The following is a 16943-nucleotide window of genomic DNA, read 5'->3' on the forward strand; positions in this document are numbered from 1 at the left end:
ATACACTATATAGAAAACTTAAAATATATGCATTTTACGCTTTTTATCAAAAAAATAACACATTACTATGAAAATGTTAAGCGGATGATCTTGTTCATCATATGGCAAATCAGGATTGTGTAGTCACGCCGCAGACGATCCTTAATGCTATCACATTGACACTTTACCAGAGATATCTCAAGTACACGTGTCTTCAAGTAGTTTGTTGTTTTTAAAAAAAAAAACATATTAGCAAATTATAGCCTGTAATTAATATTTGTATGTAGTCTGCAGTCTATGGCTAAATACGATTTGGAGATGCCAGTCAAGACACGCGGAGTTGGAGTGTTTCTCGAATTAAGAAAACGGCTTCAGAGTGGACTTCTAATAATCGGGTAAATGTTTGTGTTGGATTTGTTGCAATCAATTCGCGTGTTTTTACGATGCATTGCATTGCACACCAGCTATGCTAACCCATGTCAGCATGGTGAGCGTTGACCCTAGGCGTATAATAATTTGGTATCTATCAAGACCATGCTTACGTATTGTGTGAAAAGTATAGCGTTGCAGTCTAATTGGACATCGGTTTTTTACAATAAATAAATTAGCATTAAATAAATTAGCACTAAATTAGCACTTACGACTTTTTATTATTGCAACGATCGTATATCGTGTATATTCCGATCATATCATCGCTATGCTGTCTCCATCCTTCACGTTGCAATAATGTCTCAGATAATTTGTTCACCCCGTTGAGGTCATATAGCAATCGAATTATTTCCTCATCTTTATTCAGTATAATGGACGTACCATATTGTCCCAAGTTTGACTTCCTGTTATTAATAGAAGATCTTTGGTCGGAGTGACGGGTACAGTACACAAATACGACACTAGATGGGGTGAATTGAATTTAATATCTTAGGATCAATTAGGAATTTAATATCTTAGGATCAATTATCACCATTCTCACAACATATTTTACAGCTGCAGATATGGAATTCATTGATCTCGTGAAGTTGTTAATCAATTGCAGTCTGAGTATATTGTTATCTTTGTATTTCCACTTTCAGTATTTGTGAAGCAGAGTTTATTTTATACTGTCACAATGCTTTTCAGTACTTGACTAATGTCAAATAAAAACAGTCTGATTATCATCTTTATCTAATTGTAGACAGTTTTGAATTAGGGCTGCACAATATTGGAAAAATAGCATTGAAGCTGCTCGGTCCATAATCGCAATCTCATTTTGAAGTCTCTTTTGCTTTTACAGATGTATCATGATCGTTCCTCTCTGTTGTCTAGGAAAGATGTTGCTGGAAACCCCGCTGATGTGTTTGTGACCGGTGGAGATTCCTCTCTTAACATTCGAACCCCCACAGGCGAGGTGACCTTAATATTGCCCCCAGGAGTCTCCTATGTGGATGAATCCTGCATTCTGACACCTGGGGGAGAATCCTGTGAAGAAGAGCTTCATTTCAGGCTGCGAATAAGTATTTCACATAACACAATTGAAGGTACTGCTGGATATTAGAAACACAACCCATAGCTGCATTTATTTATCACAGTGCTGGCGTCAGGCTGAAACCTTGTAGTACCTCCAAAACAGCCACTTTTCAGAAGACCCTGAAAATATAATTTTTGTTCAGCCATGAACATGCATCGTCAAAAAGAGCAAGCCATTTTCAAGACTTTGGCCAATAATTTGTTAAAAAATTAACACCCACACGTGTACAGATTTTTGAGAAATTGTAAAATTTTCAGATTATGATTTATGTGGTCTGGCTTGATGCCAGCAATATGAAATAATGGACTAAGACAATGAAGGGTTCTGGTCATACACACATCATGTAGAAACCATTAAAGTTGACTTTAAAAGAAAACTACCCATGAGTGGCTGATTACATCATCTTGTGACTCACAAGAGTTCCATATCTTGCCAAATTCTCATAACAGATTTTCTCAAAACACACTCACAGCTAACTTCTGTCATTCATTGAACTGTCGAAATAAAATTGGGTTTGTGCTGTTTGCTTATTAACAGTTTTCTGCTCTTTTCAGAAAGTAACAGTCATTTTGCTTTGTTTTAATTGTTTCCCTTTAGAGTCCTCGGACATAGTCAGAACACTGCGGACTCAGCAGACTTATTGCTTCTACTGTCAGAGCTGTACGACCAGGCTGCTCGAGGATAGGTGAGGAAAAGACAATCAAGAAGGAGCCGGTCTGGAAATGTGTTCTTATCACTACTGCTCCTCGTCAGGAAGAAGAGGAAGGGTTTCTTGATGGTGTGACCTAGCTGTCCATAATAGATAATAATAATAGATATATGGAGCTCGAGCTAAAATTGTCAGTTGATGTAGAGTCCGTATAACATAAAGGTTTACATTACCTATTAAAAAAACGATTGCACTTCCCGCCCTGAGGTGGTCCAGCGGTATTGGTCTTATTGCCTTCAGCTCATAGATTTCTTTGGTCAGCAGTGTGATATGCTGAAAATTACAGTGCCAGCATTATGGAGACTTTTAGCCTCTGGTTATGTTTTTCAGCAGTGACCTACTAAAAGTTGTCAAACACTCCCCCCCACCCCCCCCCCCCCACCCACTCTCAACAAGGGCAAGTATATGTCGAGTCGTGTGTAGAAAACCGAAGGCGGTTGCAATTAAAACAACACCATGTGTCAATGCGATATGCAGTTAATTTAATGCTCTGCCATAGTAAGTTTGCTGCAGACTGTCTCTCTAATAGCGATTAATGGAGATTAATCGCTCAGTGCTTGTTTTGCTGACGTTGTAATACGTAGTTACTCAATTGCTATTAGATAGAGAGTCATTTGTATTTTTTGGGGAGTCCAACTCTGAGATTTCTGTCCCACTTGCAGTATCTGAGAGTTTTCTTTATTATGTGACATAAAAATTGGACTTAACTAATTGCCTCAGCTATACTGTGTACATACTGTCTGATTTTCACAGGTTGTATTTTAATTTCTCATTACTTTTGTTTGTTTCAGGTTTTTTCAGTGACTGTTGTAGCTTTTTCTTTAATCAAGGAGATACAACAATTATTACCATGTGTGTACTATGTGATAATAAATTATGGACTCTGTAGATGTGACCAGTTTTGTTTGGAAACACTGTTTGCAAAATTAATCCATGTCCAAAAACATGGCTGACCTCATTTGATCAATATCTCATGTCATCCAAAAATGTGCTAATGATTTTTTTGTAACAATTCTTTACTTTCAGATTGTTTAAGCGAGTGCTTCCTCTCCCTAATGGCAACTGGAATGCCATTGTGGACGATTGGTGCTGCCACCCAGATCCTTTTGCCAACAAAAAGATGCTGCCCCGAGCTGAGGATTGTTTAGTGGGCGACACCTTCTTTCTCCTCACCAGGGATGGCAGCTGTGACCAGACCCTTCTTCAGGAAGTGAGCCCTGCTGACTCGCAAGATAGTCAAGAGCCAAAGGTGAGTGACATGCAGCACAAAAAAGGATAGCTGAGTTAAGCAAGGATCCAGCTAGACCAGCAGAATTCTAAGCTGCAGTGTCAGAATGTGCTCTAAGTGTGCAATGCTCAGTTTTTGTAACACAATTCCTGATTTAGGATTGCTAGAGATAGTAAAGTAGTAAAAGAGATCATTTTGTAAGAAGTATATCTACACAATTTAAGACACCTTAACAGTGGCTCTGAGGCATGTGTGTGTGTGTGTGTGTGTGTGTGTGTGTGTGTGTGTGTGTGTGTGTGTGTGTGTGCGTGCGTGCGTGCGTGCGTGCGTGCGTGCGTGCGTGCGTGCGTGCGTGCGTGCGTGCGTGCGTGCGTGCGTGCGTGCGTGCGTGCGTGCGTGCGTGCGTGCGTGCGTGCGTGCGTGCGTGCGTGCGTGCGTGCGTGCGTGCGTGTGTGTACGTGCCTGCGTGTGTGTAGATTTTGAAGATGAGCATGAGAAATGTTTTAATTACAGGATAAATGGACCTTTTCAAAACCCTGTTGTATACGTACAAGCACCAGTACATTTCTCTGAGTATGAGTAAAATGAAATTCCTGCACTCCCTGGAGAAAGATTAATATGTATCTGTTCGGCAAAATATTATTTTCCTTGAGCCGAGTTCTAATGAACTAAAGATTGCTTGGTTTCTTTTAAGGCTGTGCTTGCAAAAACTATGTATAAAGTGTTCAAATGTTTCTTTTGTGTACTTCATGAACAGAAAACCTGCCGCAGACTGGCACTTGTGTCCTGCATGAGCTGTTCCTCAGTTCTGGGAGAGGCACTGACACCAGGTATGTTTCCTGTGAGTAATTGGTCATCAATAAACCTCTATCCCCAGGTTTTTACGAGGTGTCCTTACTGTAACTTGTAGAGACGCTGAGATTGTACATCACGCAGGTGGTGGTGGAGTCCAGCGTAGGGAACACAAAGCCAGATGTGTCATTAACCAGGTAAGTCCAATAGTTGGCCATTTTCCGTAAATGTAAGGAAATCAGGAGTAAATAAAAAGGGCCACTCAGTCCTGAGGGATTGTTGGGTTTTGAGTGTCTCGTTTATTGTGTAAGTTTTTACGTACAAAGTAAATTCAAGGCCTTTTTGTAATTTTCACACTTTCCAGTGCTTCCAAAAACATTTGTTGAAATCTAAAATTAACAACTATTCATTCATTTTTCATTTGTTATGGATAGATCACGCTTCCTGGAGAAGACTGTAGCAGCAAGGCTTGCAGAGCTGTCTAACTCAATGAGCTCCTTCCACTTTTCTGTGCAAACAGAGACTGGAAAAACCTTCCTGCTGGTAAGAACAGGATTGAAATATAGTGAGATCGTTAATCAAATAAAAGTACAATTATTTATTTATGCATATTATTAGAATAACTTTACTATATTGGGCTTAAGTAAAGTTAGGATGTTGTTGTTTTTTCAATTCAACAAAGTCTTGCTGTGTGACAAAGAATGGGTCAAATGTGACTTAGTCCTTTGCACAATCTAAATGCAAAGTGACATGTCTGCTACTTTTGCAGCTCTGGCTGCTGAACAGCGATTCCATCATAGCATCAGTCCCAGAGTGGTCTGCTAGCACCCACACTCATCACAGTCCATCACCAAAGGTTGCAAGAGCCCTTAAACTCCTCTACATAGCCTGCTCTCAGATGGGGGCTCAGCAGCAAGAGTAAGTAAATACATCGTGCACATTTCTCCATTCCGTTTTCACTCCTTCTTGCCTTCATCTCTCATCTTTGCATGTGCATCTGCTTCATCGCCACCTGCCATAACTCAAAGCAAAGGATGAAAGACTTTTTTTTTTATAGAGTTTGTTTACATCATTTATTCACAACAAAATATGAACAGGATTTTCTTCCCAGGTGCTACAAAGGCAAGAAGATGCAAGATGCAGCCTATATGCAAAAAATAAGCATGAAGAAAAAAACGTGCTGCGCTGATATGCTAATAAATGCGCATAATTATTGTTCAGGGATGGTCACAATGTACATCTATCAATGTTCAGCCACTGTGACAGCTGTTCAGGAACTCTGAGATTCAGCTGTAGCTAATCTGATATGACCAACATTTGCCTCACACAGAGTGCCACACCATTCCAAGACAATGTTCCATATTTTTCAAATGACATCGCCATCAAATGTCTTCAGTTGTCTCTTAGAATGCACTTCTTCCATTTGTTTTGACCACTATGACTCTCTGTGTACCTTGCTGTGATGCATTAGAAGGGTGTCGGTGGATGCTCTGCATGTGGTTCTTCATGCTCTGTATATCAGCACCCCACTGGAAGAGTCTTCAACCCTCATTATTTTCAACTGACTCAGCACTGGTCGTTTTTTATCCACTCTGCTGTTCCCTGCAGCCGAGGGCAGTCAAGTCAGAATAGGGAAGTTAAGCTATTTCCAATGTTTTGACAAAGTTGCTGTCAAAAAAGTAATAAAGCTCACATAACCCTGTCTTTGCTAGAAAGTTACGATATAGTGCATGTCTAAAATTGAGATTCATAAAAAGATGAACTCTTTTAGGATTATTTTTACACTAGTTATGTGAAAAGGCTTAAGAAAATGTGTCATGAGATGGCTGGCCACAGTGGCTTTTGATGTACACATTCACTGCCAGCCTAGTAAAATACGTCAATAGCCGTCTTGAATGAGTTAACGAGCAAACTAGTTACAACTACTGTAAATCAACGATGCTTTCTGATTGTTCCTCCCAAGTAATGCACTCAATTAGGCCGCCTTTCAGCTCTTCAAGCAAATCTTGCTCAGTGTTTACCAACATTAAATTTGCCTAGGCTCTCATTTTATGTCAGAAATCTCGCAGCATGCCACCAGACAAACTTCACAAAAAGTATCATTAAAAAGGCAATCATTATTTCAAATGACTCCTAAATGCCCTTAGTATAATGTCTGGGTTGTTTAATTGATCAAAAAGTGGATATATCTGCTTTTTCTGTAAAAGTGGTGAGAGCACAGTTTTATTATACAGTGTCCTCCATACTAATTAGCAACATGGGTTAAGATTTTGAATGACTGGTCTTGTTCATAGAACAAAATTCTGAGGGCAAAAATCTATTTCAAACAGCATAATTTACTTGTCCTTCCTCACACATAATTAGTCTGGAATTATAAAAAAAGATAGATGAATAAATTCATTGTTGTCCTTTGAGTAGCTTTAAGTAAACTACATTTATTGAAGACTGTGGGAAATGCATAGATGGTGATCATGCGCTAGATCAAGACAAACCACACGTGCCAACATGTCACATTCACTCACTCTATGCACTATTGCAATGACGTGTACCGATGCAAAGCACAAGCTGGTTATCTATCTGCTTTAATGTCTTGTAATTCTGCACAGTTAGTAGTTAAAAATGGCTCTATTAAAACTGCAGTGAAAATTTTTCATCATGAGCTTTATTGCTGCTATTTCAGGCTTCCCACTTGTACTGAACACGGCTCTGGCAGTGACCATAAATCATTTGCTCTTTCTGTGTTTTAGCGTTGCCACCAGCTGGGAGGTCAATGCCACAGGACACTCTGTGGTGCTTCCTCTGAAGGTATGTGAGGAACTTCTGCAAGTGATTGAAGACAGCAATGCAACAATTCCTGCATCAATGCGTCACATGAGAGCCTATAAGGTGAGACATAACCCTAGAATTACAGTTAAGACTTGCATGCTGGGTCCTTTGCATCACTAAATCAAAATTATATCAGTCTGGGTACCATCAGCAGATGTAATTTAAAGAATCTTCACGTTCTCTATGAGCGTAACACAACAATAACTATCTCGGCCAAAACCGGTCACCCCTGGCCCACACTTACACTATAGTTGTGACCTTTTGCCCATTAACTTGAAGTTGGCAGTGTTTTTATATGTTATAATTGATTTTCCCAATTCACTGGTTTGCAACTCTTGCTTTGAGTTTTTTTTTAATGGGTAAAATGCAATATGTCTCGGGCCTAACCTGATCTTAAGCCACCTTTTATCTATAATTAGAACAATATCTATATTTAGCCTGAGTTGCCTTGAGAAAGTATTCGACCAGCAAGTAAATGGGTATAAATTAGCTGACAACTGTAGTCTTAGCTTTTTTAAACACAATGACAGTGGTAATTAGTACACTTAGTACATATTCTTCAGTTCCTCCTTCGAAAATTGAAGTAGTCAATTACTTTTAAGTCTAAAAATAAAATAACATGACAGCCTATTTATTCAAATCAAGAACTGTTTCTCAGAATTAAATGTTCATATTATTGTCTAAAACCCCAAGCCAAGAGAGTAACAAAATATATTGTTAGGGCAAGTTCTTTTTTTTCCCACCCTTACATACTAGAGTAGGTTGTCTACTGGAGTAGGATGTGTGTGTGACGATCATTGTGACCTTAACTTAACTTAACTTAATGTTTAGCAACATCGCTGTCTGCAGTTGCATAATGACTGATGTGGGTGAGACTGTTGTGAAACTGAGAAGGCTCCAAACATAAGGCAGACACGGGACATAGTATCTGTCGGCTTGCTGGAAATGGTTACAGTGGTAGTAAGGACTGTGATGAAATGATACACTCAAACGTTTCCTGATTGTGGAGGCCTGTTGGGAAGTCATTGGCAGAGGACGGGAAGGTAATTTGATCACACAACCATCTAGAGTTACAAGAATTAGTTTGAGGGTATCTGAGATCTTCTTTGAAATCGTGAGGAAAACACAATGGTACCCAGAGCGTCGCAGAGACTAGCCAGAGGGCTTTATGGGGGCGTTGGAAATATCTAGAGAGAACATGATACAACAAATGCAGAAAGTAGACAGTGGTCTGTAGTTTAGGGTTTGCTTTTTGTCCACAAATGGTGGTGCGACAGTGTATTTTACAGCATACAGTATTATCGACTACTATATGGGACTGATATGCAATAAATATTCTCATTAAAAGTCCGTTTTTGATTACCTTTATTTATGGGGCACTTCTAAAACATCCAGAGATGCAAAAATCTGATCTCTGAAAATACACAATTATGACATACAAACAGTGAACGCAAGAAAACAATACAAGAATGCTGAGAAAACCAAAGGTTAAAAATGTTATTGTGCCCTAACTTGGAAATGTCACCGTGTATAACTATTATTTTTAGTGTTGTCGAAAATGCCTATATCGGTAGATGTGAAAAATTTCTTGTGCTATCTTAATGGAGTTGTTTTTTTGTATATTTGTACTTTTGTTAGTTTTACTTTTAAGGTTCCATATATATAGAAATAAAAGGTAGATAATGATGTCCAGGATAACCATTTCCCAGTGAACTGTTCACTGTTTTCAGTAGGTTACTAAACTAACAATATTGCTAAACCAATCAATTCGACATCAGACCTGCCCAAGCATGTCGGAGAAAGGTAATTACAACTTTTTATTTTATTATACACTTTTACTAGAGTACATAAACTGTCTCATCAAAATCAATCAAGAGTATCGGTGCCACAATTCATTGTACATACTAGAAATGAGAAGTCACAAGCAAACTGTACGTTCCACTCACTTGAATTTCTATGTTGCTTTGTTTGTCGTTTGACTCCAAATGTTTGACCGTTTTTAGTTTCCGTGAATGGATTCAAGACCGCACCATAGCCAACCCAGTATGCATTCTTGACAGTCTATTGTTTTCTGTGCTCCGCACCTTCTATTCCTGGACCCACCAGTGTAATGGGGTGTAAAGTCTTTTGGCTTGGTGTCACTTTGCCCCCGGCTCATTAATCTGCTACTTCTACACCCCCAAGGCAATGCCAAGTCGCTTAGTCAGAAAAGGTATCAGAAAGTAATGCTTTTCACAATAAGTTGTTTTGTGAATGCATGCTTAGGCCCACAAATATTTGAACAATGAAAGCTTACACCACTACAACCATGCAGTGATCGAAGTGTATGGCTATTACTATTCAAGCAGAGTACATACCTGTAAGTCCATTTATTGGCCATCAATACTGTTTATGTACTGTGTGCAGTCCATTTTCTTGTTTCGTCAAGACAAATGAGGCAAATAAATTCCCGTTCAAAAGTTTGGGGTCAGCCAGACAATTTAGTGTTTTCCATCAAATCTAACATAATTGCACACAGATTTTCAAGTGTTTTCTAATCATCTATTAGCCTTCTAAAAAAATTAGCAAACACAATAGACCATTTGAATACTGGAGGGATGGTTGCTGGACATGGGCCTATATAAAATGTTATCCTGATTGAAAAAAAAAATTGTGATTTTATTTTACAAACAAGGACATTTCTAAGTGACCCCAAACCTTTGAACGGTAGTGTAAATTTGAATATGATATCAGGCAATGAGTTGGGATTAGGCAGTTATTTGCCTGAAGCTATCAGTATAAAATCCTGTGTGATCCATTTATAGTTTTGCGTTGCCAAGTCAACAATCCTCTACATTAACCACATCAAATGGCTTGATGAGAACTGTATCCATCATGATGGAAAAAAAAAAAGATTTTTGTCATGTACATGTTTCTCACATCTTCTCAATTCTGACAAGAGCCTCCACAGAAATATATCATAGTAAATCATAAGAACAAGCTGAACAGCTAAAATTCATCATGGGTAAATGACAAAATAATTTTTATTAATAGGAAACCCCTGACTTTACCGATGGTTAATTAAAGAATTAATCAACCAACACAAACGACAGGCAAATTGCAACTGCAGCTGTATTTCTAGAATTTTTGTGACAGAATGATTGCTTTATTCACGACCCAAGACCAGACTTATAGAAACGTTCTGTGCCATAGAAGAATATATATCTTCTATATATTTTTTTCCTCCTCAAATTGTTAAATGCAGTTGAACTCGGCATCAATACCAACATTTGCAAACTGGCCTGGTCAATGCTACCATTATTTGATGTTAGACTAGATAGAGATTTGTGCTGTGAAGGACATATATAGTATATTGATTTACGGGATATATATCGAAAGATGAGACTCACTCTCATTCATTCTATTTAAAATAGACCCGGCAGACGTGCCTACTGCTTGCTTGATGTTCTCTTGCTGTCTTAAACCAGTAAATGAATTATTTGTCTGTGTGAAAGCTTCTGTGCATTTGATGGGCTGCAACTTGCAATGTCGTCACGTCACGCAATCATCACAAATCCACTGTCCAAACTCGTGTGAATTCTAGAAGACCCTCACCTACTGCAAGTCTGTAGTGGAGGCTGCACAACTCAGTCGATCGATCCTTTTCCATTTGATTATCTGTCTACATTGGAGAAGCAACATAGGCCAGGTCAGGGCGGTGCAGGGCCGAGCCATTCTGGAAAGCAGCTTCTGGCTCTGTGTTGTCTTTCTTCACTTCTTATCTGACTGATAGAAAAGTTTGTCCTTTTGGTAATAGTGAAGTCGGCCACTCACCCTGTCACCTGTGGTGCTCCTCAGGCATCAGACCTACCCATTTCACTCTGTCCTCCTTGCTCATGTCAAAAGCCAACATGGAATCTTATTGCAACATTGAATCATCTGAGTCATCAGTCATCCGCCATCATTGTCATCACCTCCAGGCATGATATTAACCACTCCTCAATCACTAACCTACGTGTTAAACTGGAATGAAGAGATCATCTGACCTTTGAGGTTTACAGCCAACACTTATGCAAGACCTCCTTTTTTCACCTCAGGAACACTGCAAAACTTCACCCCACGCTCACGCTCTCAGATTTCAAAGAACTTCTTTGTTTCCTCCAGGCTGGACTTTTGTGACACGCTGGTTGGTCTTTGTGATACTGCAATACACACAGATGCCGCAATACATCCAAAATGGTGCTGCTAGGATACTTATGAGATTAAAAAAGTTTGACCACACCACACCTGTCCTTGAATTCCTCCACTGGCTCTCATCTCACTCAGGATCAAATAGAAAATTGTACTGCAGTCTCACCGGTACCTTCATGGAGATGCAAAGCGTTTATGAATTTCAAAACAATAATCATTTTTATTACTATTATAATTTTGAGCCCGCTTCTCCATATTTTCTTACTCCAGTTTACTATCTCATTTGGTCGTCCCCTTTGGACTGCCATTTTACGTTAGTGGCAGCTCACCTCCATTTGCTGTTTGTTATCATTTAGATGAATTATCGTTGATCCGCCTGAGTGGCAAGCAAGAATTGGCATGGGAACACAGAAGACAGGGCCTTGAGTGAGGCAAATGCCCTCATCCATCATCCCAGTGTGGAGCCCTCGGTGGAACACAACTATTGTCTACAGCAGGCAAACAGCCAGGAATAGCAGATGGAGGAAGTGAGATAGGATCGGGCTTCGTTGATGTGCTTTCTGGACTTGGTTTAGCTAACTGTGTGGTTTTGAACTTGTGAAATCCCTGCCACCTGTGGGGGGTTCATTTGAGGACCCCAATTACTGATAAAGTGTTGCTGTGCTGATTAGCGGCCCATAGCACACCAGTGCATCCGTGCTTTTGGGAATGAAAGTTCAGAGAAGTTTTCCAAAATGCTAAAAATACATGTTTGTCTGTGTTCAGAACGTAACCAATTCTCTTCCTGTTGTCCTCAGGTGGCTTACCTACAATTGTGAATGCTCAGAAGAGTTGCCGGGATTCTGAGGCCCTATTTTGTTCCTCGGTGGTCAACTATTGAAGCAGATGAGTGTCATTCCTTTCATTCAAAAATATGTAATTTCGGTGTACTTAAAAGACGCCTTTCCCATTTCACTCATTAAAACTACATAAGGATTCCTATTGGTGCTATTGATAGAAAGTGGCACTAGAATCACAATACTTAGTTGTATCCTATTTTAATAGTGTCATAGGTGTTTTGTATATTTATCCTGTTCAGAGTTGAGTTTTGTATTTTTCTTACACATTTTCACTAAAAGAAATTAAAGTGTAGATTTTTTTCAAAACTCTTTCTTTCTGTTCATCTATTTGCGGGATCTGCTGCTTGGTGAAGCTTATTTTAGAGACAATGCTCAGCAGCAGATCAACCATTTAAGGGTAATTACATATTGTGAGATAAGTATAATTTTGTATACCATTTGTTCAATTTTCATGCATATTGTAACAGTACTTTTTGTTAAAAAAAAAATAATCATATGATATTGAACATGTTTATTTTAAAAGTCTTAATACATCTATCTGTAATAATAATAATGTTATTTGGTTGGTTGGTTTTGTTCACCCTAATATGGTGTACACCCGAGGTGGTTTTGCTAGACTATAAAAAGCAAATCGCAACAGTCAGAATGAGCAGTTTGGCCAGTTTTCACAAACCATTCCACCCGTAGTTAGTTTGTCACTTAGCTGTACTTAGATGATCACATGTATTTTTTATTGGACCCAAACCACTAGCTAAACTGTAATATGAGTTTACCTGTCTGTGGGTTTTGTTAGTTAGACGACATTCTTGTCTTCATTCCATGAGGTGAAAACCATGCGTTTTTCCATCCTGTTGTTGTCAACGTCATCAACAAGATAATCCATTAATTCAAATTAATGATCTTCGGAGTTGCTCTCATGCTGTTGGTGTTTACGCAGAGGAATGTCCTTGAAGGGATTTGTGGACAAATTTGGTGAAAAAAAAGAGACCAAAACTTAATACCACCAATAAAACTTTGAGAAATAAAAGAAATTACATTGTGTGCCAGGCCTCCAAATTTAAGCAGGCACATTTGTGATGACATGAAGCAACAGCAACACAAAAGTAACCAGTAATATGAAAACAAGAATAAGCAATACATATCGATTAGTTGTTCTGAACCAACCTGGCATTAAGGGGCATGAATATTGGTTATCTCAGCGATAGACCAATGGCCAATTGTTTTTCTTATCCATGTAATGTTCTATGCACCTCTATTTTTCTGTATTTGGATTATACTTGGTTGTCTGTTCCTTAATTTTGGTTTTAGTATGTGGATGTGTAACACACCAATTTGCATAATTTTATGATAGATCACACGGTCAGGCCATTTCCAGTCTATCTGTTTATGGTACATTAGCTGATTGATTTTGTAGCAGATAATTACCCTTGAACAATAACTGAGCAAACTACTATCCTTGACTTCTGATTTCAAAACTATTAATCCATTTTGTTGAGTATATATATTAATATGATTAAACAATTAAACATTTATTTTGGTTTCACCGCCATAAGGGCCCACTGAGAGAAGCCGAAACTCCAAAGTAGCCCACGGAAAAAGTAGTTTGACACACCTGTTCTAAATAGATAGTGAATTTCTGGAGCAACCAGCTCAAAGATTTTCCTTTTACCTGAAACATTTTTACCGGACACAACCTGCATACCAGTTGAGTAAAGCAGAGGATCCATTAATAGAACCTACTGGAGCATATATGCCCACGCATCCACTCGATGTATGAAAATAACTTCCCGTACTTTCTGGACTATAAATTGCTCTGGAGTACAAGTCGCACCAACCATAAAATGCATAATAAAGAAGAAAAGGACATATATAAGTCGCAATGAAATATATCTTGCATTTTCGGGGTAAATTTATTTGATAAAATCCAACACCAAGAACAGACATGTCCTCTTGAAAGCCAATTTAAAATAAAAATAGAATAGGCAACAACAGGCTGAATAATTGAACGGTATATCAACGTTACCTGACGCATAAACAACGAACTGAGAACGTGCCTGATGTAACATATTAAGAGTTATTCAGTTAACTATACCATAAATAACATGCTAACAAGTTTACCAAACCATCCATGTCACAAATCACTAAATCCAACGAAATCTTCATTCTCTGTGTCACTTTTAAACAACTCCACTAACTCCGGAGGTAGACAACGTCAGACTCATCGTCAGTTGTAGTTCCAATTATTCCACAGGCCTTGAGCGCCTTCTTGCGGTTTAGTGGGAAAATAACATGTGGAATGATGTAATAATGTGTTTATAATTTCACACCTACATTTCAAACATAAGCCGCTCCTGAGTATAAGTTGCACCCTCGGCCAAACTGTGAAAAAAACTGCGACTTATAGTCCGAAAAATATGGTAATTTCATCTACATATGTTCCATCTGACCAGAAAGCATATTTGCCTGCCTTCCCGCATCTATTTTTAACTCCTCTTCGCAGGAAGAAGGGGTTATTGTTCTTGCCTCCATTTGCAGAGATCTGCTGAATGCTGATGCGGCAGGTGACAATTACTCTAAAAACACAGAACTACAATATTGTGCCTGCTGAGGTGGCAAAGCAGAGCATAAATGGGCTAATTAAATACATCCACCGAACTGTCAAGAGCTTCTCATTTCCTTTCTGCCCTTTCTCCACGAGTGCAAATGAAGCGGGCTTTAAATAACCAATTTGTTTCAAGCATGATGAGCAGAGGAAACTATACACAGCAATAACCACAATCAGATGCCTTGAGGAATTCCAGGTATACTTTCTATTTGTCCCATTGATGATTAGAAAGTGTCACATTAAAAGTTTTTGCATAGCACATTGTTGCCTGTTGACAGCATGCAGCTCATTAGCCTTTTCAGACAGTTAGCTTGTGAAAACATCAGCATAAATAGCTTCTGTTTTTTTCTTTTTTTCTCTCCAGAATTTGTAATTAAGGTCACTAGAAGGGTTCTTGTTTACTTGACTACATCTGCACTTAAAATGTAGGCAATTATGAGGAGCAGCTACTAGGAGTGATAAAAGCTTGAGGATTATAATGACTCCATGCAAAATCTAATGAGAGCCATTTCAAGAACTGTTCGGTTTTGATTGGCAGTGTGAACTACTGTACAACCGCATTAATATTAAAACTAAATTTTACTTCCCCTAAGCTCTATGGCATAGTGGCATAATGAAACATTCTGAGAGCTCATTTACTTTTGGAAGGCTTTTGATGTTCAGCTATATTTCTTGGAAGTATATTGGAATTCAGTCTCTTCATGGTTGGTTTTGAAATTCCAATTTCCAGCCCAAGCATTTACTACATTAAGGCTAAAATTCCTAAAATAAAAGTAAAGAAAATTTTCACTACAGTAACCACCAGGTGAGTGAAGTCATCTTATCATCTTTCAAGAACTGGAAAAGGTTTTTGTCATTACCATTTACCATTGGCTACGTTTATCCGACCTGGCCATTCAGACTACGATCACATTGCAAAGCTTTGGATCCCATCTAGGATCATATACGAGAGTGGCCCGGGTCGGATTTGAAAAAAAAATCCTAATTAAGCCGTTCAGACTGTCTTTTAAAAAAAAAATTGATACAGGTCTCTGGGCAAAAAAAAAAAAAATGGAATTGAGCTGCAGGATTCACTGGGGGTTACCTCCTACTTCTAGTTTTGTAAAAGAGCCTGACAAGAAAAGAAACAACTCTAATCTGACAAGACTGTCATACACAATAGACTGCTGAGCCTTTATCCGCAGCACTATAATAGGTACTGTGTAAAGTGGAAGTGACAGCTTGGACATTCCACAGAATGACTACTACTGTTCCAAAGATAGAATCAGTACTGGCCGCCAGCCCATATGAACATTGGCTCCTTTACTTACTGGAAAGTATTTTAATGTTGAAGTTTAAGATTAGTGAAGCAAATAACCACCAATGGAAACTGCCCGAACGTGTGATCTTAAAAAATTGAAATTATTGAAATAAGCTAAATGATTTGTCGGGAAAGGTCAGAGATAAAAAAGATACAGAACATTCCACATGATGCTTACCCATACACTTTACGGTGTACTTGGTGATGCCCCTGCAGTTTGGCTGAAAATTTGTTATTCCAGACATAATCACAAGAACAACAATGCCATATTTCAAGAAAACAAGATTGCAGTTTTAACTTGACAAGATTTTTAACTGTCTACATCTTAACACAGGTATACAATTTGTTGCAATTAGTTAATTTGTAATTTTGTGCCTATTAGCACTAAACACTGTATAGAGATTGGGTGCATTTTATTTAGGTGGTATCATATGACAAGACACTGAAGCCTCTAAATACAATTTTAGATTGTTTATTTATATCCTGCAATACTCTTTCAGTACAGCCTAATGCATCTTTTTATGCAAAACCCTCGGCAGTCCCTACGATTTAGATTTATTTTTTTTTTAAATGCCTATTAAAGCTTCATATGACATCAAAAATATGGAGTGATCAACTCACTGAGAGCACAGTATGAGTTTTGAATTGGATTTTCCAGGTCCTTGCGCCTGCTAATGCATTTTGTTGTTTTTATTTATCCATTTTCTTTTTACAGAGACAATGATGTGTGAGATTACAATACTGTAGAATAAGATCTGTTTGAGAGAGGTCAAGCCATAAAGCTTGTTTCATCTCTTGAGGGGAAATGAGGCATTAGATTGAGTTCCTCTTTTAGTCACCCAATCCTAATGGTTCATCTATCCTTAGCATCCTCGGTCATTCAATGAAAGAAGGATCATAGAATCGTTGTACTTCTCCAGAGTCACTCTGGCGCTGAAATGAAATGATGACACTGTTATTAAGTTATTTATGTCACTACCCGAATTTGCAC

At 38.5% G+C, this 16943-nt stretch overlaps 1 protein-coding gene and 1 long non-coding RNA gene across 3 annotated transcripts; one reads left to right on the plus strand and one right to left on the minus strand.

The window, feature by feature from the left end:
- The first annotated feature begins 76 nt into the window (after window positions 1–76).
- ube3d (ubiquitin protein ligase E3D) lies at window positions 77–12353 on the plus strand. 2 transcript variants are annotated; one of them, XM_088386870.1, is made up of 10 exons: window positions 87–374; window positions 1282–1493; window positions 2081–2168; window positions 3219–3441; window positions 4178–4250; window positions 4331–4409; window positions 4647–4755; window positions 4982–5130; window positions 6960–7098; window positions 12006–12353. In XM_088386870.1, the coding sequence occupies exons 1-10, from the start codon at window positions 277–279 to the stop codon at window positions 12024–12026; spliced, it is 1191 nt and encodes a 396-aa protein (XP_088242996.1). In that variant the 5' UTR covers window positions 87–276; the 3' UTR covers window positions 12027–12353. The 2 variants fall into 2 exon arrangements, with proteins under 2 accessions (XP_088242995.1, XP_088242996.1); XM_088386869.1 differs by lacking the exons at window positions 6960–7098; window positions 12006–12353 and adding an exon at window positions 5324–6884 and having other exon boundaries at window positions 77–374.
- Window positions 5172–10899, minus strand: LOC148392282 (uncharacterized). Its single transcript, XR_015860813.1, has 3 exons — window positions 10852–10899; window positions 10633–10699; window positions 5172–5233 (listed from the first exon to the last, which is right to left on the minus strand). It is a non-coding gene; the product is annotated as an uncharacterized LOC148392282 (long non-coding RNA).
- Window positions 12354–16943: the final 4590 nt, after the last annotated feature.

This window comes from Syngnathus floridae, chromosome 10, assembly GCF_059516105.1.
Source record: "Syngnathus floridae isolate MCC-2025c chromosome 10, RoL_Sflo_1.0, whole genome shotgun sequence".
Taxonomy (NCBI): domain Eukaryota; kingdom Metazoa; phylum Chordata; class Actinopteri; order Syngnathiformes; family Syngnathidae; genus Syngnathus; species Syngnathus floridae.

Excerpts from the sequence above, each read along its gene's own strand:
- ube3d (XM_088386869.1), top strand. The coding sequence starts at position 277 with ATGGCTAAATACGATTTGGAGATGCCAGTCAAGACACGCGGAGTTGGA. Across the intron at positions 4,251-4,330 it reads GGGAGAGGCACTGACACCAG|AGACGCTGAGATTGTACATC; the intron begins GTATGTTTCCTG and ends TGTAACTTGTAG. Across the intron at positions 4,756-4,981 it reads CTGGAAAAACCTTCCTGCTG|CTCTGGCTGCTGAACAGCGA; the intron begins GTAAGAACAGGA and ends CTACTTTTGCAG.